Source organism: Megalops cyprinoides, chromosome 19 (genome assembly GCF_013368585.1).
Source record: "Megalops cyprinoides isolate fMegCyp1 chromosome 19, fMegCyp1.pri, whole genome shotgun sequence".
NCBI lineage: Eukaryota > Metazoa > Chordata > Actinopteri > Elopiformes > Megalopidae > Megalops > Megalops cyprinoides.
This window is the reverse complement of record NC_050601.1, coordinates 29,099,543-29,126,439: the sequence shown is the minus strand read 5'-3', so window position 1 is coordinate 29,126,439 and position 26,897 is coordinate 29,099,543. Positions and strand designations below refer to the sequence as shown.

General features: G+C 42.9%; 1 protein-coding gene across 3 annotated transcripts in view; it reads left to right on the top strand.

The window, feature by feature from the left end:
- The window catches only part of LOC118793952 (myosin-9-like), a 55,080-nt gene that overhangs the window by 14,935 nt on the left and 13,248 nt on the right, over window positions 1–26,897 (top strand). For 2 of the 3 annotated variants that reach the window (XM_036552047.1, XM_036552048.1), the window contains exons 3-21: window positions 1,318–1,474; window positions 3,612–3,639; window positions 3,789–3,882; window positions 4,319–4,339; window positions 7,071–7,163; window positions 7,254–7,317; window positions 7,553–7,651; window positions 7,881–8,024; window positions 17,557–17,652; window positions 17,949–18,220; window positions 18,360–18,533; window positions 18,770–18,943; window positions 21,690–21,804; window positions 24,414–24,604; window positions 25,033–25,154; window positions 25,517–25,586; window positions 25,822–25,982; window positions 26,436–26,544; window positions 26,653–26,784. In XM_036552047.1, coding sequence (XP_036407940.1) covers window positions 1,318–1,474; window positions 3,612–3,639; window positions 3,789–3,882; window positions 4,319–4,339; window positions 7,071–7,163; window positions 7,254–7,317; window positions 7,553–7,651; window positions 7,881–8,024; window positions 17,557–17,652; window positions 17,949–18,220; window positions 18,360–18,533; window positions 18,770–18,943; window positions 21,690–21,804; window positions 24,414–24,604; window positions 25,033–25,154; window positions 25,517–25,586; window positions 25,822–25,982; window positions 26,436–26,544; window positions 26,653–26,784 — 2,316 coding nt within the window. The remainder of the gene's footprint in view (window positions 1–1,317; window positions 1,475–3,611; window positions 3,640–3,788; window positions 3,883–4,318; window positions 4,340–7,070; window positions 7,164–7,253; window positions 7,318–7,552; window positions 7,652–7,880; window positions 8,025–17,556; window positions 17,653–17,948; window positions 18,221–18,359; window positions 18,534–18,769; window positions 18,944–21,689; window positions 21,805–24,413; window positions 24,605–25,032; window positions 25,155–25,516; window positions 25,587–25,821; window positions 25,983–26,435; window positions 26,545–26,652; window positions 26,785–26,897) is intronic. The other variant, XM_036552049.1, reaches the window with a different exon arrangement.

Below are 26,897 nucleotides of genomic sequence, written 5' to 3'. Positions count from 1 at the left end.
GTGTGTGTGTGTGTGTGTGTGTGTGTGTGGGGGGGGTGTGTGTGTGTGTGTGGGAGGGGGGGTGTGTGTGTGTGTGGGAGGAGGGGTGTGTGTGTGTGTGTGTGGGAGGAGGGGTGTGTGTGTGTGTGTGTGTGTGTGTGTGGGAGGGGGGGGTGTGTGTGTGTGTGTGTGTGTGTGCGTGTGCGTGTGCGTGTGGGGGGGGGGGGGGGGGGGGAATATGTGTGAGTGTTGGATCCGATCAGTGTCGCAGGCAGAGCTGGCCCAGCCTGGGAACAATTTTGCAGCGGGAGTCCGTGAGCCAAGAGTGTCAGCATCGCTTGTCACCACAGTGTGAGGTGGAGGGTGGAGCATTGAGTGGAGAAGGAGGGGAAAAAGGAGAAAGGAATGGAGGAAGGGGAGAGGAAAGTAGAGTGAGTGCTTCCAGAGAGAGGTGGAGAGGCAGAAGAGAGCGTTGGGGGGCGGGGGGGCAGTATTACAGAGATGATGTCACTGGCATAGGCAGAGACCCAAGGGCCAGGCCAGGGTAACTGAACAGCACACAGCCCATTTGACCCCATGTTCCCCTGGGGTGACAGGGCAATTGTAAAATGAGTGAGGAGAGGAGAGAGGGAACGGGAGAGAGTTACTGCAGGGCTTGTAAAAGCTTGCGGTCACACACTGTCCCTCTGAACAGTGTTGTGTTGCTTCCTGTGTTGACAGGACAGTGACATCACCACACTGTGCCAGTAGCGGCAAAGGACCTGTGCAGGTGTTCTAGATTGAGCTGGTTTGGGTGACCCAGTTGGATAATGTGGGATGTAACCTAAGTGGACACTAGGATCAGGTCTACTAAGTCCTTCTCTGTGGCATTCTTCTCATGCTGGTCTGAGTCCTCCCCAAGAGCCTTGCTAGCGTGTGACTGCAGCCTACTCGGAGTGTTCTAATGGCAGCTTTGGGTAAGGAGTTCACCCTGTTCCCTGCCATTCAAATAGGTGCCTGGCTACAAGCTGTAGGAGTTTATCACAGCACCAGGAAGGGCAATATATACACTCAGTACACTCACAGGACTGCTCTCTATTACCTGTCTGTCTTTACAGTTGATATGTAGTGCATCCATTTGGAGAATGAAAGTGAGCCCATTATTCTGGGAAAAAGACAGTGAATGTACAAAAATAGACCACAGGGATAACTGCAGTTGAACAAGCTGAGCACAGGAGTCAAGCACTTTCCCTGGGTTTTTATTTGTTTGGATCGGGTCTGTGTTTCTGTTTGTGGGTTTTGGGTTGGTTTGGATCCAGGCTGTGTTTCAGTGAGAGCGATCCTGCCTCTTTTTCTCAGACATACTCTGGCCTGTTCTGTGTGGTGATAAACCCTTATAAGAACCTGCCCATCTACTCAGAAGAGATCATTGAGATGTACAAAGGCAAGAAGAGGCATGAGATGCCGCCACACATCTATGCCATCACCGACACAGCCTACCGCAGCATGATGCAGGGTGAGTCTGGCTGCTGCTACACCCATTACATTACATTACATTACATTCATTTATCAGACACGCTTATGCAGAGCGACTTCGAGCACACCAGAACAGATGTGTATCCGTTCAAGTTGAATGACCGTCAGTGTCAGTCAAGTTGAGTGAGTGTCATACCAGGGTAACAACACTCCCAGACCAGTGAGTGTGAGCATAACACTATTCAAGCCCTAACACGCTAACCTGTGCAACCTGACTAGACAAGGGTAGCCAGGTATACTACCATACATCAGTCACTAGGGCCCTGTTCACACCTGGCATGAAAATGTGTCCCCATATGCATCTCGAGTGACCACTTGTGATCGGATCTCACTTCTCTGCTGTATATGCAAATAAACTCGTACATTTGCAAATGTAAGTTTACGCATCATTTAAAGGTCTGCTTGAACAAATCTTGTTATCACTATCAAATAATGTGTGTTGTATCTGTAAATGAAAACCTAGTTGACTAGCAAGCTAGATTCCGTTCATCACTGAAATTAAATACCCTTAACTCAGCCGCAGCTGATCTTTTGTTAAATTCTGTTTATCGTTGGAAAAAGCATAAACGCTAGATTAGAACATTTTGAACTTCACCGTATTTGTCTGGCACCTTGCCAGTATGTTTGATTTAAATAGGCTAAGCAAGATATTATGTTTCCAAAGTTTCTTACGTTATTCACTGCAATGAAAATGTTTCATAATAAAGTTTAATATCAAAGGGTGTTTGCTAGTGTTGTGAATACATCTATGAATTACTTTTCTAAAACCGAATTGCGCTTGTTATGGAAGAAGGGACATTCTAAAACGCTTAACGTTAAAGGGCTTAATGTGGCTTAATGTTCCAAAACGGCGATCACTGATCACCAAATTTTTCTCGGACATCTCTTGTCATAAACACTTCCACCTGTCAAAAAACCGCACCAGTCACACCGATGTGAACGCCGTTGGCGTGCAAATGGATACGTACTTCCGCTTAAGCAGAGGACGTCAGTTGAGTAGGCGGTCCTTCAATGTGGCCCAGGATGCATTTGCGTTCACACTGCTAAAAGAATATGGCCATATGTGGCCCAGACCACCTCCGAATGTGTTCTGAGAGATTGGATCTCAATGCGTCCTAAATGCCTCTTTGGTGCATTCACACCTGTACTTAGTGCTGTCCACTTGTGATCGGATCACCCAAGACGCATGTTAATACCAGGTGTGAACAGGGCCTAGATCACAGAATCCAAAGCACATTGCAATACTACACATAAAATAAACAGCAAGTACTAGAAGTAGCAGGTGTTAGGGGGCGGGGATTGAGGTGGAACTGAAATGCAGACTGAAGACCCACCTCTTCAGAAGGGAGAGGTCTTGAAACAGGGTGGATTGGATTGGATGAAAAGCTTCAACTTTAGGCAGTAGTCCATCATCTACTGTGAAATGTCTTTCAGGTAAGCTGAGATGTGTACAGAAACCTGTGTATCAGATGTTGAGGGGAACAAAAAAAAACAGGAAAAATTGTGTGTTGTCAGCATAGAAGTGGTATGAAAAGCCATGTGAGGAGATGACAGAGCCAACCATCTGCCCTGAGCCTGACCTGCACATTTTCCACTGTTGGCTGATATTCATTTTGCTTCTGCGTGTGTCCTCAAGCTGCTCTACTTCTGTACGTCAGCCATACAGCTAGCATTGAACAGAACCAGCTGGAGGTGTCCATTGTGTAAAAAAAGAAATAATGGTGGATCTCGTTTCCAGCAAAAGGAAGCCGGATATTGACTTCCTGTCTGTGGTCGAGAGTGCTTCCTGGTTGACAGACAGAATGAGAATGTGTTTGCTAGAGATTACAAATTCAGCTGCTCTGTGCTGTACGTACTTTAAATAAAGAGTGGATTCTCATCTGTACCCTAGCACGTTGTGGTCATGTTCCCTGATATGCACTGCAGTGTACTTCTAACTTTGTTACACAATACCCAGCTTACAGTGTTCAGATCTGGTTTGTTACAGCTAAAAATTGCTTCATGCTGTCAGTTCCACATTTGGTATTTTATGGCTGAGTTACGATGGGTTCAAGACCAAGTCAAGTTGCCTCTGATGGTGTTGTAACATTCTCTCCCTCTTTCTTTCTCATTCTCAGATCGTGAGGACCAGTCCATCCTTTGCACGTGGGTCTTTCAGCTTTATAAAACACACCTGCAGATTTTACAGTTGGTGTGACTTTGCTGATCCTGGGCTCTTCCCTCCTATCCTCCCTATTCTTCCTCTCCCCCTCCATCTTTGTGTCTTCCTCCCTCTCCCTCTCCCTCTCCTTCAGGGGGGAGTCTGGTGCAGGGAAGACAGAGAACACCAAGAAGGTGATTCAGTATTTGGCACATGTGGCGTCGTCCCACAAGACCAAGAAAGACCAGGTGAGCAAGCTTATCACACGTCTCCCTCCCCCTCTCTGCTCCTGCCTCATATCACTCCCTACCATGCTCTGCCCTCCATGAACCTCGCCCCACTCTCTCCCTATTTTGTCTGTGTGAGTGTGTGTGTGTGTGTGTGTGTGTGTGTGTGTGTGTGTGTGTGTGTGTATGTAAGAAAGAGAATTTTCAAGGCATTCATATGTACAATGTACATCATATGATTGTAACAGTGGTATGGTTTAATATTGCATGAGTCCTAATGCACCTGCCATATAAGAACGGTGAAACCAGCCTGTAGACCCTGTGTCCTCTATACAGTGGAGGAGGCAGAGTCCAGTTCAGTGTTCTACTGCAGAAGCAGGCCAGGCTGATCCCAGATCAGCCCTGAGGCAGCGCATAGCTAGTGTGTTGAGGTTTGTCTCTCTCTCTCCATCTCCAGACCAGCGCAGTCCTGTCACATGTGAGTTCCACTCTTTCCTGAATCTCCTGTTATTTTCTTCCACTCTCCCCTCCCTGTCTCCTGCCACTGCTGGTGCGCTCTGTGGTGGCTCCGTTGCTTGTAAAGAAACAGAGGTCACATGATGTGGGTGTGGCACAGACAGGAAGCAACACAGGGCTTTCTGGTAGGGGAGTGCTATGAAAACTCATCCAGACAAGAACGGTGTTTGATCAGCCCAAAGGTGCTGTTGCCATCCGCTTGTTTACAGACGATTAGGCTTTCTGAAAAGCTTGTTCACGCAGATGCAGGAGTACGGGAGCCTTCTGCTCTGTCACACCACTTCTTGTCTGTTTGAGTTGGCTGTTGTCATTGGCCTGTGTGTGACCCAGCCACGTTTATCCTGGGCATCACGTGTGTGCACTCTGTGTACGTCCGCTTGGGTGTCTCTGTTCTGGTAACTGCCTTCCTGTGCAGCTCAAAGCAGCTGGTGCCCCATTGCTCCCTTATTCTGTCCATCGGTCATCCGTCCTACCCGCGTCCTGTGTGTGTCCATCTCCATTTGCCTCCAGTGTGTGTTTGAGTGCGTGTGCGATTGTATGTGTGCATGGTATATTTTCTGTGTAGGTGTGCAACTGTATGTGCATGGTATATTTGGTGTGTGTGTGGGAGGGAGACTGTGTGTATGGTGGATTTCGTGTATGTGTGTGTAACTGTATGTGCACATGCTATTGTGTGTAGGTCAGATTTTTTTATGGTCCCTGGTTCAGGATTTGTGCTCATTAAAGTGTACGGTGATGTTCTGGTAGTGCTCCTCTGCATGTGGGTTTGGTGGGTGTCAGGTGACGGGGCCCTCACTAACATTGCACTTTGTGGGGGTAGTGTGCATGCATGAGTGTGAGACAATGTGCTTATCAGATGCATGTGGAAGGTAAGTCTACTGTCATGTTGCATATGTGCAGCCATTTTGGAGTCTGACTGTTTGGGGTGTGTGTAAACAAGCACAGAATTGCAGGAAAGCCCTGCGCAGCTATTCACTAGAAGTAGTGCTTGCACTTTGCTTCTGTGTCATCAGAGACAAATGAGCCATCAAAGGAAATGTGACTTATTAACTAGTGCTGGCCCAAGAGCCCCTTCAGAATGCTGCAGCACACATTGTCCTTTCATTCTACCCACTCAGAGGGCTTTTCCCCCCATTGGGACTTCATTCATTAGTTGAAATCATCTGAGGAATTGGCTCCTATCTTGTAATTCTTCAGGAATCCTTTTCTTGTCAATTGCTTTTATTGACTGCCTTGATCTTGATTTGTATCAACAGTTCAACCACACAAATTTGCAGTGCTGCTTGTCCTTTTAAGAAGTATTTGGGTCAGATTATGTACAGTTTCAGAGCATAAATTGCAGTGCTGTTGGTGTGCTTTTCTTGCAACTAAATCAGATGGCATTATTTTAGTGCTGGGTAGTATGACCAAAAATTTGTATCACGGTATTTAAGATTCTGGCGGTTTCACGGTATATCATTTTTTTTTGTTTGTTTTTTTACATCATTGGGCCTTTATATAGGTTTGTGGCTTATTCTACTGTCAGGAGTACATAAAATATAAAAACATTTTAATTTCATCATGTATATAATGAAGGCTTTGATTACTATAGGGTTTGCTTGGCCACACAAAATGACACAATATATGAAGGAATCAGTATGCGTGAAAGTTTCAGAATGTAAACAATTTTTATTGTGCAAACTGCAACGTAGTAAAAACAGAACTTAAATAGATATGCCAACAGCTTTAACATTGCTTCCTATTAAAAACTAAATATTTTAAGACACTATAAACTGACCTAAAATACTCAGTGTTTAAGTATTCAAAGAGAGATTTCTCTAACGTTCTACTGCAAAAGTAAGAAACAAGCTTAATATTAATTCACAATATGTTATCCTTCAAGCCAAGGTATTCAAGTATTAAATGGCTGTTGATCAGTCACAATTCCTTTGGTTCTCCATTTAACAAATAAAACATTCCAACTCCTTTCTCACTTTCTTCATCCTCCATCTCTGTTTTCTGTTCTTTATCTACCGTAGCGACGGAGTCTCTCCCAGCTGTTAACAGACTGTTATGCTAGCGAGCTGTACCCAGTGTGCTGTTCAGTGGTGTAATTTACAACATACAATTATTAGTGTTATACAGTGGCGGCGGGTGAGCTGGAAACAGGGGAAGTGGAAACACTACCTTTAAATCTATCATTACTTTCAACAGTTACTTAAAACAAATACAAAATAAAGGACACCAATCGCGTAATTAGAATAAATGAATATGCTCACGAAACACTGCAGATTGTCTGAAATTTCGCTATTGCGAAAGCTACAGCATGAGATTTGACAAGGATGGCAGTTTGAATAATTAAATGGCAAGTAATCCCAAAGCTTTCTCTTAAATGTTTCACATTATAGCTTTCTTGTGTTACAAAATTCAAATAACAAAACAGAGCTAAATTTAGTTAGATCAATTTAATCTTTGAAAATATAATTGTTATTGAATGCAGTTCCTGTTATGTCCACAATACAAACAAACAAACAATTTTTATTGTGCAAACTGCAACGTAGTAAAAACAGAACTTAAAAAAATAGATATGCCAACAGCTTTAACATTGCTTCCTATTAAAAACTAAATAGCTCTATAAACACTATAAACTGACCTAAAATACTCGGTGTTTAAGTATTCAAAGAGAGATTTCTCTAACGTTCTGTGTCCACTAGGGGGAGCTTGAGAAGCAGCTGCTGCAGGCGAACCCCATTCTAGAGGCTTTTGGCAATGCCAAGACGGTCAAGAATGACAACTCCTCCCGATTCGTAAGAACGCCTTCATTTCTCTCACAGTATAATTCCATAACTGTCCTCAGGTCTGCTGGTGGAAGCATACTGAGCCAATGTCTCTCACAGGGAAAGTTCATCCGCATCAACTTTGATGTGAATGGGTACATTGTTGGAGCCAACATTGAGACCTGTATCCTTCAGTGCATCACAGACAGCCCACACCATGAAATCAGTGCGAGACAGCGAGTCTCACATTCCACACTGGTGTTAGACGGTCCTTGCAGGGCGATAACTGACAGGAGTGGCTCCTTGCTCTCCCTTTTTTTTCCTAGTGCCAGTCCCACACGTCTCCACACGGGGGCAGTAGACAGACAAGCACTTTGTTTTGCAGAGTCGTTCCGTTCCTTGACCTCTGCCCCTGACAGACCTGCTGGAGAAGTCCCGTGCCATCCGCCAGGCCAAGGAGGAGAGAACCTTCCACATCTTCTACTACATGCTGACTGGAGCAGGAGACAAGATGCGCTGTGAGAATCCTGCTACCATCACTAAATCTGCAGCACAGCACATAGCATTACTTATTAATACAGCATAGCAAATGTTTAATATGTATCTGTTTTACAAAGCACTGCTACCAACAGATGCTATCAGTAATTATGTCTTTATTTGTGGTGGAGCAGATGTCCTTATGTCCTCAAATGACATTGGGACAGGGTGTGGGGTGCTGCTGTGTTAACCCCCTCTCTTCCTCCACAGCGGAGCTGTGCTTGGAGAGCTACAGTAACTACCGCTTCCTGTCCAATGGCAACATCACCATCCCAGGCCAGCAGGACAAGGACATGTACATGGAGACCATGGAGGCCATACGGATCATGGGAATCCCTGAGGACGAGCAGCTTGGTAATGCACACACCCCTCCCTGCACTATACTTTACCCTACTCTGCTGTACTATATCCACCCACATCTACATCTCTCTGTACTATAACCAGGGGTGGGGAGTAACAGAATACGTGTAACGCCGTTACATATTTAAAATACAAAATATGAGTAACTGTATTGTTACTTACATTTAAATTGATGATAATCAAATTACAGTTACATTTTAAAAATAATTAGATTACTGAAGGGATTACATTGGATTTTTCCCCATTTCATTTATTTTTTTCATTAAATGTTTATTCAGTTGGAAAATCTATCTAATGATAGGCAACTCCGGGGTGTATCTCCCATAAGCCCCTCACGGAAAAAAAAAAGAAAAAAGCGTGCAGCCTGCTTGACTCACAAGACAGTAGAATGGAGAGTGAGACAGAAAGCAACCAGCACAACATGTTTATGTCATGGAAATACTGGGACCATTTTACTTTCAAATTTGGCAAGGGTCGCAACATAACAGTACAATGCAAGCTGTGTTTGCCAGCAACCAAACTGCTATCTGCTTCAAAAGAGTCGACCTCTAACCTGAAGAAGCATCTTGAAGTAAGTTCTCTTTTTCATTATTTAAGTTAATATTGATCGCTAGCTAGCTATCTTACATAGTTTGGCTGCACTGGATTAGCTATTCAGCTGGCTAGTGGGCTAGTAGGTATAGTATTGTTAGTCAACTCCCAAAGGATTGAAATTAGTTTTATTTCGACAAAGAAGCAGATCCAATGTTCGTAGTGAAAGACAGGAAGGTTTATTTGCACAGCCGGCCATGGGAACATCAGCATGGAGCAGAAGTTCAAAAAGTATAGGATTTAGCTCCATTTTTTATACAGTTACAATAGGTACATTTACATATGAGTTACAGTGATTAGAGGGGGTGCTGTTTTTGATTGGTTTTGTGGAGCGGTGCATTGCTAAACAGCTCCCTCTCTAATTGGGTCTCTCCTGAACCTTGTTACCTAATTGGCTCCGTAGGGTTCAAACTTCGGAAGTGAAGTCCATATATGGTCATGGGGAACCCCGTGTTCCGCAGACTGTTACCATCAAGAGGAACCGTTTAGCTCTGGTCGGATGTAGCGGCATCGCTTTGTATTCTAATACACATTGCTTGTCTCTGGATCAAATGCCGTGCTGTTCCACGGAACTGTCTCCTAACAGTCCCTCCTGTTTTACCCACCATAAAACGAATGATGAGATCAACCTTACGATTAACATTTACCAGAGTGGAAAGGGGAATTACAAATGTAAACACAGCAGCAACAGGATGTGAAGCAGAGGTGTTTTTGCATTTCTGTTCTTCTATGCGAGATGCCCATGCTACAATATCGTTAAAAAAACTACCAGAGTTAATGCCGATTGCTAACACCTTTTGAATATGCGGAGCCGCGGCTGCTAACAGTTGTTGAGTAAAAGCAGCAACATCTCTATTGGGGTTAGGGAAACCACTATGCGTCTCAAATGCTTCATATTGTCTGTCAGCATATTCTGCAAATGGCAAGTTGCCCTGCACCACTGCTGTAAATAAGTGCCATTTTGGCGCACCTTTGCCCAATGAAGTTTTTACAGCCATGCAGAAATTAGCAATGGAAGTTCAGTGTGGGTTGCATTCCAGTTTAAAGTGGGGCACTTAGCTTGCACGATTGAAAACGTATCTAAAGGATGCAATGACTGATGATACTTTGTTGCAATTCATTTAATTGTTGCCAAAACTGTAAATTATCGTAATGCCTTTTAATCCTGCAGGGTTACACACAAGCGTGGCGCTCTGATCAGAGACTTTTTGACAGTGATTTTTCTTCTAAATCACATCTTTTTCTTTAATTCTGACAACTCTTTACCTTGGGTTTTGTAAACGGTTTTGCAGTTTATCACACTTTCTTATTAGCTTTCTGTGTTCCGTTAACAGGCTAACAGTACCATATGCCGTTATTCTTTTTCTTACCCGTCCACCATTCTAGGGACGCCGCCGTGGACTCATTTGGATCCCACCCATTTTTCAACATCTCATTTTCTTGTTTTGCATATTTTTCCTCCAAATACATAGTAATACTACCAGTATATCCATGGGGGTGTTTGACTTTTCCTTTTCAGTTGTCATGTTGTCATTATTATTATTGTTATTGTTATTATTATTATTTTGCACAATAATGCTTATTTTGCACAATAAAGGGGCTTTGGATGTTTCTTTAGTTGCCGACATTTCACCGTGTGTTATATAGTTTTTTTTATTATTAATTAAATGTAGGCCTATGTTAATTTTTACCTATAAATGTACGTTATTGGCCAAAACACAAAATTCAAACGACAACATAAAAACAATGTAAATCACAATGATGTGATCTTCCTCCTAAGTAACAATTGTTACCTAGCTTCTCAACAACCCATAAGCACGGTGGCAACTGCGTAAACACAATCACTGAGGCGGCCACCGGTCCAAACACAAAAAGACAAACATAAACCTCACAATAATCCTTATCAGAATATACGCAAGCTTCCCAGGTAGGCTACAATCTCACTTCCTGGGGTACCGATGCCGTCAAACAACTAGATCCACGTCAGACAACAAGCGCTCTTTTCTAGGTACTCACCTAGCTTCCCAGGAGACGGTGATCTCTCCTGGGGCTCCCACCGGACAAACAAAACACAAATCCCCAGAAATCCTCAACAGAATTTACACAAGGTAATTTACCCAGGTAGGCAACAACCTCACAACCTGGGCCTCCGATGGGGTCAAAAAGACAATAGACAACTTATAATCACGATAGACAAAACTAACACTTAACCAGACAATACGAATGGGCAGACACTATGATAGACGGAACTTCAAACAAACGACATGATCAATACTTTGAACAAACACATTTAAACTAATGCCATGATAGACAAATTAAAGTGGACATGAAACACTAGATGTAGTTAGCATAATTTACAAGATGGATTCCCACTCTAAAGATCCTTATAGGTTTAACACTGTCAGTGAAACTGGATTAAAAATAATAAGTAATCAAAGTTACATTTTTGAAACAAGTGTAGCTCCATCTTGTTTTAGTGTAGTATGCGACATTGTGAGGTTGGTTGTCTTGGACATTCTACATTAGTTCACATTAGCTAACTAGTGACAGCACTGACAATCACTGACTCAATGGAAAATAAGAAAAGGCAAACTAAAAAGCGATACAAGGGCGGGGGGGGGTCACTTTTGTATTGCCCCTGGATACAGCAATGAATTTTATAGAGTCAAAAACCAAAGAAAGATTGTTCACTTTCATACTGTGCCTTTTAAGTGGCAAGCGGTTCTTTATCGTTGGCTTGCTGCACTGAAATGAAAGAATCCCCCAGTTAGCCGTGATGCTAGGGTTTGTAGCAAGCACTTTGTAAACGAGGACGACCAACAAGCTAAAGTCCAGGCTGCTCCCTCTGTGTTTGACTTTTCCTCTTATAAGATTGGGTGTACAGACCGTCCGACAGTCTAATAGCAAAGTAGCTGTGCACCATAAGGAAAGGGCCCAACAGCACGCCTATCTTGCACAGCTGAGAGAGGTACGACCAGGGTTATGTTACGTCTTTTCTCATCAAGGCACAGCCATCTAGTTTACAAGATAATGATTACATAATATGTAAGGGATAATGTACAGTAAGCAGGTCATTATTGCAAAATAATGCAGGACTCCAACGCGAAGCTGTACATTATCCGCTTATTACATGGCTACTTACTAAAGAAATCATTTTTGAATCAATATTTTGTGTCAAATTATTGATTTTGATTTTTTAATTACTTTTCTCTCGAACAACAAGCAAGTTTCTTTACATACCACTGCCGCAACTGCTGTCTTCCTTGGTCGACTTTCCAACTAACCTCATGACGTAGTCACTGACACAACGGCAATATGGCGGCGAGCCAGAGCGAAAGCATAAGTTAGTACCAAACATAAACCTATTATAATTTAACATGTAATCATTTTATATCTAAAATTTTCTCAAAATAAATTCTGTACTGTTTCTGTTCTGTACTTCTGTACAAAATTAATCAAAATTAGGCTGTTTCATGTCCACTTTAAATGAAAGACACAGTCTTTAACAATGAACATGGAATCCTCTCATTGCAAATTAACATAAGAGGTTTGTACCTCTAGGTGGAGCACTCTGATCCCCGCGGGTCTGTCTTGTGATACACTGTAACTATGGAGATGGTAAAAGTAAACGTACTCACCTCGTGTTACAAGACGAGAGACTCGCTGAAGTCCAAGTCGGCCTCCACCCTGCTTGCAGCGCCAAATTGTTAGTCAACTCCCAGAGGATCGAAATTAGTTTTATTCTGACAAAGAAGTGGATCCGATGTTCGGAGTGAAAGACAGGAAGGTTTATTTGCACAGCAGACTGTGGGAACATCAGCATGGAGCAGAAGTTCAAAAAGTATAGGATTTAGTTCTTTTTTTTTTATACAGTTACAATAGGTATATTTACATATGAGTTACAGTGATTAGAGGGGGTGCTGTTTTTGATTGGTTTTGTGGAGCGGTGCATTGCTAAACAGCTCCCTCTCTAATTGGGTCTCTCCTGAACCTTGTTACCTAATTGGCTCCGTAGGGTTCAAACTTCGGAAGTGAAGTCCATATATGGTCATGGGGAACCCTGTGTTCCGCAGACTGTTACCATCAAGAGGAACCGTTTAGCTCTGGTCGGATGTAGCGGCATCGCTTTGTATTCTAATGCACATCGCTTGTCTCCAGATCAAATGCCGTGCGGAACTGTCTTCCAACAGTATTAAAGGTAACTAGCTAACAAGTAGATACAGTGACAAAACAAGTGAAATTTCACATGTTCAAAGCTGCAATTACTCTAACAATTTTACACTACGCATATTATACATTAAAAGCTACTCCTTTCTCACTCACAATGTATTTAGGGTGGCTCATGCCTTTTCTAACTAGTTTTCATGCAACGTACAATTTTTGAATTAACATTTACAATTCTGAAAAAACTGTGATGAAATGCCCATAGACTTAACATGGGGGGTGCCAAAATATTAGCCATAACAATGCTAAGTGAACATTCTAAAAATAACCGTCAGAACCTTGCTGTGCTATGTACACACTGTCAGTCTAAATCCGATTTTTTGCATATCTGATCAGAATCCGATCTTCCTGATTGAGTGTCCGCATTATATTGCCGATGATCAGATCCGATCTGTGTGTCCGGGTGGCAATCCTCATTTTCGGTCTTATCCACATTGGTAATGACATTGCGCCCAGAAGTAGAAGTACTTGACTAAACAAACCAACTTGGAGGGTAATGAAATGGGCTTGCTTATTTAGGACAACATGGCAATGTGGAGTCGCGGTGCATATTTTATAAAAATAATGAGACAGTGTCAGAGATGGAGGGGGCTTGCCTGCTCCGCTTTATTTCGTGCAGCTGTCATCACCAGTATCACTTTTCAATGGCTCACTCCGCCACCAAGCTAGCATTTTTCCTGTAGCCTACATGTGATGTACACATGAACTATAGGCTATGTAGTGTCAAATGTCACAGACATTTGTGAAACTGATTTGTAAAAGTCGGATCTCATGTGATTTTTGGCTGTTCAACTGCTACATATGATAGAATTCCAATTGGATATATATGAACATAAATCAGATTTGGACTGACAGTGGGTGCGTTTCCGTTAATAATCGGATTCAAGCTCAATTGGAATGAAAATGCCTCATGTAACCACCTCGATCGGAATGAAATAGGCCACCCCAATCTGATCGAGAATTCACTCGGATTGAAAGAGGTGGTGTAGATTTCTTATAGTCTGTTTGATCGGAAAATATTAGCCATGTAGATACTCAATCGGATCGCCTTCTGCTCTTGGAACATTCTGCGCATGTTCATTACGCAAAGTAGCCTAATGACGTATAGAGTACCGAGGTATGTACGTCATCACTGGTTCTTTGCTGGTGTTGGAAGTAAATTCTCTAGGGAAAATTAGAATGGGCGCACACTATCCATCTTCACTCAAGTTCGGATTCATTTCAGGAGCTGGGAATTTCCTGAATTAACCTGTTCGGTGTAAGGATATATTTGGACTCGTCAAATGTTTTGATATTTTCTGAAAATGTTAAGATTTAAGATTTGTAGTTCATTTTGTTGTGCACTTTTCGAATGACATATCCGATAGAGCAATGCAGGGGGAACGTCCTGACAAATCAGATACCACCTTCTCATCTGGGCATTCTGGGATCTTCAGTTTAGAAAACTGTTGGCTCTGAACCTGGCTAGGTTTGCTATTGGAAGACACAGTAGCAAAGATGACGACAGTTGGTAGTTAGCTAGGTAACAAACAACCGTAATCATTATAAAATGGTTTAGTGTTTTGTCCCAGACTGCAGCCACCGTACATATGTGAACAACTGCAAATTTTTCAGCTTTCCAAAATGCCACACGGCATAGTTTTGCATTATGGAAACCGTGAAGGTTATCTCTGTAAGCACACCATCAGAGAGATGTCTATGAAATGTAGCTAACTGAATGTGCATTTTCACTCAAGTCAAGTACCCAAATCTACAAGTAGAATGATCTTTTTGCTTAAACATCAAGGTGTTTCTGACTCTGTAGATATGTCTCAAAGACTTCGGGCCATTTTTCATCATTTAAAATCGTGGGCTAACAATCAGTCCACTTAGCAAGCTCGATGGGTGATGATGTGGTAACCTGACTTTGCTTGCTAGCTAGCTAGCTGGTTAGCTATGGCACCTAATGTTACACTGGCCTACACTCACTGACACCCTGTAGGTCTTATCCCTCTTGCTCGCCCTGACCAAACCGGTGCTATGGCCCTCAAAACAACTGAATTATTCCACGTGCCCTGATTTATAATGGTTTTCGCCCCACTGAAACATTGGGGTCTCAGACTTAAAGAAGAGGAGAATATGGCTAAGTGACACCAGTGCTGCTAACGATGAGCTTGCTATTGCTCCTAACGATGACTGCTAAAGACGAGCTTGCAAGTTAGCTGCTATAATATATAGCTGATAGCGATGATTAGCCACACTCTAGCCAGCAAGGCCGGAGAGCGGGAATGAGAAAGTTCCAAGGTTTTATGGGACATGTAGTTTTTAGCCCATGGTTGTACTAGCATATAAGCTAAAAAATTTAATTACGTAAAATTTAGCTTGAAACAATTGTCGCTCATCCAACATCACAATTTAGCTATAACCATGTAATGGTATGCGAGTTTATTTATGTATGATGTGTTTTGTATAATTAACGTGTGAATAAACACTATTAAAATAAACCAGTGTCTGTTTTGTCTGTGTTGGCAAATATTCAATGCTTGCGTATATTTAAAAACACTTAAAGTTCAGTATCAATTGCTAACTGGATAGCTGCTCCCTAGCTAGCTGGAGGCTATGATGAACCTTATCCAAGTACTAATGCATACAGCTTCAGTACATTTACTTCAATAATTTTTGCAGTTAGCTAGCTAAGAGGCGTTCTGGCTAACTGCAAAAGTATTGAAGCTTTATGCATTAGCACTTGGATAAGATTGAAAGGTTATTGGACGTCTGATGTAATGAAACCAAGTCTGTATATTTCATGCTTGTGCACATTTAATAAAATGTTAATAATTTTGTTGACTTTGTAGCTGGTGTATTTTAAGCCGGTTAGCCAGCTTTGTAGGTATTTTAATGTACAGCCGAGCGACGGAACTGGAAATGCCCAGGAAAAATTATACGCTGGGAAGAATTGTATGTGACAGTGTATAATTTTTCCTGGGCATTTCCGGTTCCGTCGCTCACCACACGATGTAAACACTTGTTTAATGCCTGAGAATTCCAAATAACCAATCACTGCTGACCTGCAACCAGTAGTAACATCCAATTAGTTGAGTGTTGTCCAATCAGAAAAAAACTTTCCATTAGGAATTTCCATTTCCTATACAACGCATTGTTATAAGTAACACTTGCTACAGGTCCATTAAATCTACGTTTTAAGCGGTCTATAGTTACAAAAAAAGCGAACTAAATTTTGTAATTACCCGAGGACGAGGTCAACAGATAGTGACAGTATGAACTGTTGTGTACAAAGCTGGCTAACTGGCTTAAAATACACTAGCCAACGGTTACGAAGTAAACAATATTAACATTTTATTAAATGTGCACAAGCATAAAATATAAAGACAAAATGGACTTCGGTTTCTTTTATTACAAGAGACGTCCAAAAACCTTTGAACCTTATCCAAGTGCTAATGCATACAGCTTCAATTGGCTAGCTAGCTAACTGCAAAAGTATTGAAGCTGTGAGCGTTAGCACTTGGATAAAGTTCATCATAGCCGCTAGCTAGGTATGCAGCTATCCAGTTGACAAAGTTAGCAATCGATACTGAACTTTGTTATTAAATATACGCAGGCATTGAATATATGCCAACACAAACTAAACAGAAGACCGGTTTATTTAAATAATGTGTTTTGTATAATGTGTGAATAAACATCAGATATAAATAAATTCGCATACCACTACACGGTTATAGCTAAATTGTGATGTTGGATGAGCAACAGGACCGGAAATGCTCAGGAAAAATTATATGCTGGGAAGGTTTGTATGTGACACCGGCACAAAACATCCCATGCTCGCCTTCTCTTATTCAATATTTGTTCAAAGAGGAGGTTTCTTTTGAATTGTTGCTTTATTAGAATTGAGAAAAGAAATGAGAAAAGTTTAGCTATAATAGCCTACGCGGCACGTCCATATTTGAAGACGGCTATACGGGAATGCTGGATGCAGGATCTTGTGCATGTCAGTCTATTCCGATTGTATGCTTGTGACATGTAAATGCACACGAACTATCCGATTGCTTTCATGTAAACCGTACATTCCAAATGAAAAAAATGTGTGCATGTAAACGTAGCTAGTGTGAACATAGCTTTAGTCGGATGAACATAAAAAACCACTAAGATAGTTCTTCGGATTCCATCTTGCTCGTTTGAGTAAGTCTATTAAAATATTTTGAAAACTACTTTTAACATACTGTTGTGATTATTTTATGCACCTGTTTGTCTAAATGTGAAAAGTTCAGTAAAATAAACCATTTAATTAGTCTTTTTCCTTCATCATAAAACATATTGGTAATGAGAATTATACTGGTGCACATCCTTTTAAAACTTTCATAAGTTTAAAGTTTAGCTGTTTAGATTTTGACATCACTTGGACATAGTTTGTGAGAATCACCCAACCTGTAGGCTATATGCCACATTCACACTTAGCTCCCAACCCTGACTATAACTACCCTCCTCCACCCACCTCTGTACTATACATCCATTTTGGCACTATACTTGATCTGATCTTTTACATAGTGGAGATGTCCTTGGGGTCTGGAATGTGTTGCTGGCTGTGTTTGTGTGTTTGTATTTGTTTCTGTGTGTTTTCTATTTGATTCTGTTTGTGTGCTTGTTTGTGTGTGTATGTGTTTTTCTCTGTTTCTGTGTGTGGGTGAGTGATGTATGTCTCCCTGTGTTCCTGCAGGTCTGCTGAAGGTGGTCTCTGCTGTCCTGCAGCTTGGCAACATGAACTTCAAGAAGGAACGCCACTCCGACCAGGCCTCCATGCCAGATGACACAGGTAGCCCCCCGGGAGACAGCTGGGACGCACAGCATCACAGGAACTAAAGGGAACAGCTCAGGGGAAAGTGGACGTTCCACTGTAGCCATTTCTAAATGTGCTTGACATGCCTCTTAATCACTCACACTGTGAGGTTTCATGTTCAAATTCGTGCTTCCCAAGAGGACACAGCGTTGGGGTTGTTAGGAATGCACATTTTGAATGACTGCACAGTGAAGCACTGACTGTGTTAGTGATGGGACCCTTGCTACCTGGTTGCCCTATCTCCACCCTAACCCAGTTCTTGTCTCCCACAGCTGCCCAGAAAGTGTGCCACCTGATGGGAATGAACGTAACAGACTTCACACGAGCCATCCTGTCCCCAAGGATCAAGGTGGGCCGCGATTATGTGCAGAAGGCGCAGACGCAGGAGCAGGCAGAGTTCGCGGTGGAGGCCCTGGCCAAGGCCACCTATGAGAGGATGTTCCGCTGGCTGGTCATGCGCATCAACAAGGCACTGGACAAGACCAAGCGGCAGGGTGCCTCCTTCATTGGCATCCTGGACATCGCTGGCTTTGAGATCTTTGAGGTAAAGTGGGGGAGACGCCTGTTCTGTCAGCCCAGGGTTGTGCGAACATGGGGTGTCCTCGTCCTTGACCTTGATGGGATGGGGTCATGTCCTGTGCATACCTGACTCCAGCTCTCCTCTCTCTTTTTGCCCCCTGCAGCTGAACTCCTTTGAGCAGCTGTGCATCAACTACACCAACGAGAAGCTGCAGCAGCTCTTCAATCACACCATGTTCATCCTGGAGCAGGAGGAGTACCAGAGGGAGGGCATTGAGTGGAGCTTCATTGATTTCGGCCTGGACCTGCAGCCCTGCATTGATCTCATTGAGAAACCCGTGAGTCTTTGACTGTCTGTCTCTGCACACCCCTCTGTCTCTCCATCTTTCTGTCTAGCAGTGTGTCCTGCTTGATTAAGCTCTCGTTCATCTCTTGAGTCACCCGTCACAGTTTATGATTGTGAAAGAAATGTTTTTGCATTTGCATTTTCTTCTTGCAAATGTGTGCCTCATAACATTTTTATGTCCAGATTAAGCTTAAATTAGATGATCTGCTGTCCCCTCCCCCCTGCTAGGCCAGCCCCCCTGGCATCCTTGCCCTGTTGGATGAGGAGTGCTGGTTCCCCAAAGCCACAGACAAATCGTTTGTGGAGAAGGTGGTGCAAGAGCAGGGCACTCACCCAAAGTTCCACAAGCCCAAGAAACTGAAGGACGAGGCTGACTTCTGCATCATCCACTACGCTGGCAAGGTAACCTCTGGATCCAGCTAGACAGAGACCTCCTTTCTCATTTTTCCAATGCCAAATCACTAGGGCTGCCCCCTAATAGTCAACCAAACCGTTAGTCGATGAGAAGAGTCTTAGTCGACCAAGTTTTCATTGGTTGGTTAGTCGCAGAAAAAAACCCCCCTCAAACTCCATTCGGGACCTGCGCCTTGTCGTTAAAGTTTTTAGACTATGTTGGACAGGAAGTCATCCAAAGTGTGGGATCATTTCAAGCGTGTAAAGGACAACCCCAAGAAGGTGACAGGCGAATCTTTGCATGTAGAGTTTGCATATCATTTGTCGACCTCAAACATGACTTATCTGAAACATGTAGGGGAGAGCCGGTGCGAAAGTAACTCAGGATGAAAGTAACACGGCGATTTTCTCCGAGCCCATACAAGTCTGAAATGCCTGACAGCGTCAGCATGTACGGCATGCAACACTTACCAGAAACGCAAAAAATCACGTGGATACATCTTACTTTTGCGGCGTTATACCCAAGAGTCTGTGGTCAATCATGGAAAGTAAATTCACTCAAGCGGTAATTTTTTTTTTTTTTTTTTTTTGAATGACAAGTTGTGTCTGTTGTTTCATGCGTCATAGTCATGATCATTTGACCGATTAATTAGTACTTTTACACGTCCTGAAGTTTGCCATGTCAGAGTTTTTCAGTTTAGAAGCAAGTCAGGTTCAACTGTCAGGAGTCATTGTCGGGACGATTGTAACAGTTGTTTCTTTCGTCTCTCTACAGTAACAACAATACTTCTTATATTATTTTAAGCATACGCGCTAAATGGCAAATCACACTGGTGTGACCGTACGCGCAAAAGGGTTATTCCATTATGCTAAATAATTAATGGCCTTAACATTAACAAATTGCAAAGTTAAGGCTATATGCAGCTAAATAAATATATTGTCATATGCGCTATTAAGCTTATCCAAGTGTTCGTGGTGACTGGGGAAGCTAAATTACCTCACTTACTGCATGTTCATTTTCAGTTTTTTATCATTTGTTTTATAAGTTATTGTGTTGGTGTTACAAGTTCATAAGTTTCTTTGTTATACTGTGTTAAAATAAATCAACAAAATGTTCGGTCTCCTTGCTGGTTGTTCCAACACATTCAGAATCATTACCACTTTTGCCATTAGCATTGTCGTTAACAGGTGGCTCGCTTCGTGCGTGTGCTTGTAAAATTTATATTTTAAAGGCTCATTATTACAGTTTTGTATTTCTCTGTAACGTAGCACAGTGTTAACAATGTTACTTATAACATTCTTTCTCAGCCCTGGAACTTAAACTGTTTTCTGATGCCCCAAAAATATATATATTTAAATAATTAAATTAATATCATAAACGTGCAATGAATAGTCGACTAATGGCTTGAACTAACAACTACTAGTCGACTAGAAAAATCTTTGGTCAGGGGCAGCCCTACAAATCACAAACCACTGGTCATTTAGAAAAAAATGATATAATTAACAAGCATAGATAATGCTATATAACACTAAGTAACACATGCCTTTTTATATAAAATGGATTTCCTATATCTTAAAACGGGGTGTGCATCACTGGAACTGTTCGAAATTAATGGGCTTATTTTTGAGCACCAAGGCAATTCGAGGGCCAGTTCGGAGCCAGTGCCTAATCTCAAACCAGTTCTTCGCATTTCGACAGCCAAAGTACTGGCTCTCAGCCAGGAAAACTGGTTCGAGAGCGGCACCACCACTTTGCTGGTCTAGAACAAAGAACTGCTACGTCAGGGGCTGGGGCGGGATTATCGTGACCAATAAGTCCAACTAAAACTTTGTGACCGCCATTTTTAAAAAACCAGAGCTAGTGTATCGTCTAGTCTGTTTAAAAAGAAGAAGAAGAAAAACCAGTTTTATTTTTCAAATGTTTCGCCTTGTTGCCTGCCAGCTATGTATTTCTTAGCTGTTTAGTAAGCCACTAATTTCTCACATCAATGTCACATTCGACGTTAGTATCATTGATGTGAGAAATTAGTAGCTATCCTTACTTGGGTAATGTTAGCTGACCAACAGCTAGCTAGCCCGCTACCGTAACCTTGGTAGCAGTAGCTAACGTTAGCATGCTACTTTCTAACATTGCCATAGACTCACCTACCACTGTCACTTAACATTTAGCTTCACAAAGGGCTAACATTGTGTAGTGTAGTGGACAAGTTTGTTTTTTAAAGCACTGTTCTCTTGTTTTTATTGTTGTTGTTTGTTCCCGCTAGCTTGCAGTGGCGGCTGCAAGCTAGCGAAACACTATGCTCACGAAACACCACATTTGTGTGCTATTGCAAAAGCTACAGCATGAGATTGTTTGTTTAATTAACAAGGATGGCAATTTGAATAATTAAGTGGCAATTAATCCCAAAGCTTTCTCTTAAATGTGTCACATTATAGCTTTCTTGTGTTACAAAATTGAAATTACAGAATGGAGCTAAATTTAGTTAAATCGATTTAAATTACTGAGAATAAACTTTTAGGTTAGGTTGAGTGCGATGAACAATAACGTTTAGAACACAGACCTCACAAAAGCTGTGATGTGTCATGAATATTTAACGTAATTTAAATAGATAAATGCCATCCTTGTTAATTAATTTCACGTTGTAGCTTTCGCAAATGCGTATGCTGTGTAGAACAGCAGTAGTTTACCTGACAAGCAGCTCAGGCTGGCGCCATCTCTCTAGGTTATCCTCTGACCTTTTGCTGTGCCCTGTAGGTGGACTACAAGGCGGACGAGTGGCTCATGAAGAACATGGACCCATTGAACGACAATGTGGCCACGCTGCTGAATCAGTCCTCAGACAAGTTTGTGTCAGAGCTGTGGAAAGATGGTGAGAAAGGGGGAGAGTGGAGCTGCTGTCAGTGTTAGGTTGCTGTGCCTGCACATCATAATATGGCGGTACCGCTCCGTGTTATGTGATTTCTGGTCCCTTATAATATGGCATTCCCACATCCGGCATCAGTTGTTATAAATGTGACTGAGAGAAGAGCTCATTTATGCTAAGCCAGTACTTCCAGCAGCAGTTCAGCCTGCTAAAATCTTTACTGGCTCTTCTCTCAAATACAAAAGCAACTGAAAGCCACTTATGAATGTTTTCTTGGTGAAAGGTATTAGTGCTGGTCCCTCTGACTTGTTTTGTCTCATAGATGTGTACATTGATCATGTTGTACCTCCATCTCTGCATTTCTCTAACATGTGTAGTTTGGTTTGGTGTCTGTGTACCACTTTTTCTCCTCTGCCTTCCAAGCTGCTTCACCCTCTTACCCGGTCCCATCTCTCCCCCAATAGAGTCTGGCTGCAGGCTGCACTGGTTGGACATGTCCTACCAGTGGAGTTGGCAGTCAGTGGAGGTGAAAGTGACGTAATGTGACGTGTTTTTTTTTTTCCCGTGTTTTTCATTGGTCAGTCATGTTCTGAGGCTTGAGACTCTCGGTTTGCCTCGTAATAGCCGATATTTCTATTGATAGCCTGACTAGCCATGTCATGTGTCATGTAGTTGCTGGCTAGACATGAAGGATAGGCTAGGGTAGTCTAGGATAAATGTGTTGAATGACAAATGTATGATACAGCTGATACAGTACATAAATACTATAACATTATTTGTTGATTTGTAGTAATCAACTCAACAATTACAGACTCAAGATTCACATTAATAGAAAGTGTTCTTCCTTGCAGTTTCTTCTTCATACATACATACATCATACATTTGTCATTCAGCACATTTCACAATGTAAACGTCGTAGAACAGAGTAGTATTTAAAAGGGGGAAACATTTAAATCTTTAAAACCTAATTTTAATCAAAATGTATTACCAATCAAGATTACTTGGACATGGGCATGGACAATAGGGGAAAACATTTCAGTAATCTGTCACTTAAACACAAGCGTGCAGATAATTAGCTTGTTAGAGAAACATTTGGGAAAACACAGCAACAACAATGACACTGCAAAGTTGCGTTTCCCAGACAGTGCCGCTGCAATTTAATAAAGCCAATTTCTGCTCGTGGTTTTTGAAAATGCTGGTTTATGAGACTACAATACCAGTACAGACCGACATTTAGCCATTGCTAGGCTAGCGACTACGCTCCTTTTCCCCAAATTAACCAATAAAAACATTGGAGACTATCCTTCATGTCTAGCCAGCAACTACATGAGATATGACATGGTTATCAATAGAAATTAAGCACAATTACTCTTCATCTCCGATTAAAAACATTGAAAATGTCAACTATTGTGAGGCAAACCGAGACTCTCAAGCCTCAGAACACGACTGACCAATGAAAAACACGGAAACAAACACGTCACATTACATCACTTCCACCTCCATTGACTGCCACCTCCACTGGCAGGACATGTCCCACCAGTGGAGCCTGCAGCCAGACCCTTCTCTCTCTCCTGGGCTTCCTGTTCCTCGCTGCCTCTCCTCTCTCGCTACCACTCTCCCTCTCAGAGGTGCAGAGCTGTCAGAGAGCCTGTTTTTGTGAGGGCTTTCCAATCCTCCATGTAGACTCAGGTGACCAGTGTCTTTTTATTTCTTCTCTCTCCCCAGTATCCCTCCAGTCCATGTGTCTCCCCTGTTAGCCTCTAGCTTTTCACCACTCTGAAATGGTGACCATTAATCTCTCCATCTCCTTCACTTTCCTCCCTCTTGATCTCTGTCACTGTCTATTCTACCCCTGGCTTCTTTTCCTTTAGTAGTCTGTGCATATATTCATTGTTTTTATTTGAAGTGTTTAATAAACGAATTTGCCTACTTATTTTTTCCCAGCTCTCTCTATACTGGAGTCAATTCTCCAATCTGTTTCCCTGTCACTGAATCCTCTCCCTCTCTCCTGTGTAATAGTGGTTTGGGCCCCCTGGTGTTGATCATTGATACTGCGGCAAAGGGTATATATATACTGCATGGGTGTGATTCTGTTATCACCACACAAATACACATATTACACCCACCAATATGGTGGACTACAAATATACTGATGCCCACACACAGCGGGCATAGTGCACACAGTATCATATGTAATACTGCTCGTGTTGCACCATGTTGAGTTCTTTGCAGGCTGGTAAAAGGTGTGTTGATGCGTTTATCCACAGGGTAGACTGCAGGTACTGGTCCCCATGTGTATAGAGATGGACACTAACACTCTTTCCCACTCACCCCTCACTGCATCGGGTTGTCTGGGTTTGCTGTGTGACCCACGCTTCACTGGCATTGTGTGACTCCTCCCTCCCCTTCCTCCCCCTCCTCCCATCCCCCTGCGCACTCGCTGAGTGTCGAATGCTACCTGTGTAGACAGAATCAGTTTTCCATCAAGGGGACAGCCTACTTGTGAAACAATGCCTTCCTGGTAGAGGGTTTGCATACTTTTTCCTGGTCGAATAATATCTCCTCCTCCTCCTTCTCCCCCACCTTGTCTTCCCTCCTGTCATCCTCCCTGCCAGTGGACCGCATTGTTGGCCTGGATAAGGTGGCAGGGATGTCTGAGTCCATCCCAGGGGCCTTTAAGACCCGCAAGGGCATGTTCCGCACAGTGGGGCAGCTGTACAAGGAGCAGCTGTCCAAGCTGATGGCCACGCTTCGCAACACCAACCCCAACTTTGTGCGCTGCATCATCCCCAATCATGAGAAGAAGGTGTGTGAGAGGGACCAGGAGGGCATGGGTTCAAATCCCAGGCCTTAGCCAGGGTTAACGTGGCTTTCTGGCTTTCTCCAGGAAAGGTCCACCTGTAAAATGTTAGCTATGCCAGTTGCTCTGGATTTGCAGGATAAGGAACAAATGCTATTGCTTTTGGTAATATGGAAATCAAGATAATTATTTATATGCAAACTGTGTCCTCATATAACAAGGTGAGGCTAGAAACAGACCCTGTAAGAAAGCAAACACATAACTATATGAGTGGCAGTTTGGTAAAATATGAGTAGGAATGCAATGTTTCCTTTTATTTTGAAATTGGAATTAAATTTTAAATTGAAGCAGGTGTTTGACACTGTGCCTGTCTGGCAGTGAAAAAGACTGACAGGTGGCATCCCATAATTCCCTTTCCATCCTCCCTCTCCTAGGCTGGGAAGCTGGATCCTCACCTGGTCCTGGATCAGTTGAGGTGCAATGGTGTTCTGGAGGGCATCCGTATCTGCAGGCAGGGGTTCCCCAACCGCATCGTCTTCCAGGAGTTCCGTCAGAGGTACAGAGCCAGATTTCTTTCCTGCAGCATGATGCCTCCTGTTCATCTCCACCCCTCCGGTGATACTTTACTGTGCCCCTTTCCTTTTAGCTGATTGCTGAATGCAGGTTTCATAGGCACCACACATCAAATGCTGCTGTACAGCACCAGGTCCAGTCTTTGAATATTATGGTTTATGCATTCAACCCTAATATGTTACTAAGAAGAATAAAATCAGTGGGGTTCAGTTGCAAACATATAGAAGTGTCTGTCTAATGAATGCATACATGTCTGCATAGGAGTGGATGTAAATACATAGTTTGTAAGGGGCCCTTATGCTCTGGCTGTGTGTGAAGTATTGTGCATTTGCCCATTTCCCTCAGGTACGAGATACTCACACCAAACGCCATCCCCAAGGGCTTCATGGATGGGAAACAGGCCTGTGTGCTCATGGTAAGATTCCATGACGGATAGATTAGATGACTCTTTATGAAGTATTCTCTGCACAGTGCAGAAAGCCTGATTTAGATGGCTTGAATCTCTGAATGTGAAATGCACGATGTGACCAGGTGCATGGTTGTGCATTTAAAAAATAAAAAAAATAAAAATAAAAGGGCTGTTCATGCTGTGTGTTTGTGCCAGTTTTGTGTGTGGTTTTGATGTAACTATGTTTCCCTCCCTCGGTCAGATCAAAGCCCTGGAGCTGGACCCTAACCTGTACCGAATTGGCCAGAGTAAGGTATTCTTCCGTGCTGGAGTCCTGGCCCACCTGGAGGAGGAGCGGGATATGAAGATCACCGATGTCATCATCAGTTTCCAGGCCTGGTGCCGGGGCTATGTTGCCCGCAAGTAAGGATCCCGTGGGCACGTCCACCAGCATGCCATTCGGCAGGCCCTCCACCAAGGCTCTATATACCACTCTGTTTGCTGATTTACCCTGGGGAGAGGGGAGGAAGGATCTGATGGTCCTGGATGACCACATTTTCACGTTCAGTATAAATCCGGCATTATAGGTTAAACATGCACCTACATTTCCATATGAAAAAAGTAGCGGTGTTTCAAGACATTCATTTTGCTGTGCTCTTCACAGCAAAATGAATATGACAATATTAATAACCATTTCTCTTGGACAAATATTTCGTAATGATTGATCCTTCTTTTTGATGGCCTGTCATATTAGAAGTTTACCCCATGATGCATGCAGTCCTCCCAGGGGATAGTTCCTGGGAGGATCCGCTGTTAATGAGCATATCCCCTCGCTTGCCCCTCCTCTAATGCTGCCCCTGGTTCACCCTCCTCCAGAGCATTTGCCAAGAGGCAGCAGCAGTTAACAGCCATGAAGGTGATCCAGAGGAACTGTGCTGCCTACCTGAAGCTCAGAAACTGGCAGTGGTGGAGGCTCTTCACCAAGGTGGGCTTGCCCAGATGCATTGACTGTGTGCTCGCACCTCTGCACAGACATGCGAGGTCTTTGGTGCGTGTACAGCATGTCTGAGCCTGCTGTGCTCCGGCCCGACAGGTGAAGCCGCTGCTGCAGGTGAGCCGACAAGAGGAGGAGATGCAGGCAAAGGACGAGGAGCTGATGAAGGTGAAGGAGAAGCAGCAGTACGCTGAGCAGCAGCTGCAGGAGATGGAGGCCAAACAGCAACAGGTTGGAAGCATGTACCCCTTTTTTTATTGTAGAGATGGAACCAGGCTGGCTCTATGTAATATAATTTATTGCTGACTCATTAAGTATAAGACAGTTGCTTCAATAAACTGAAT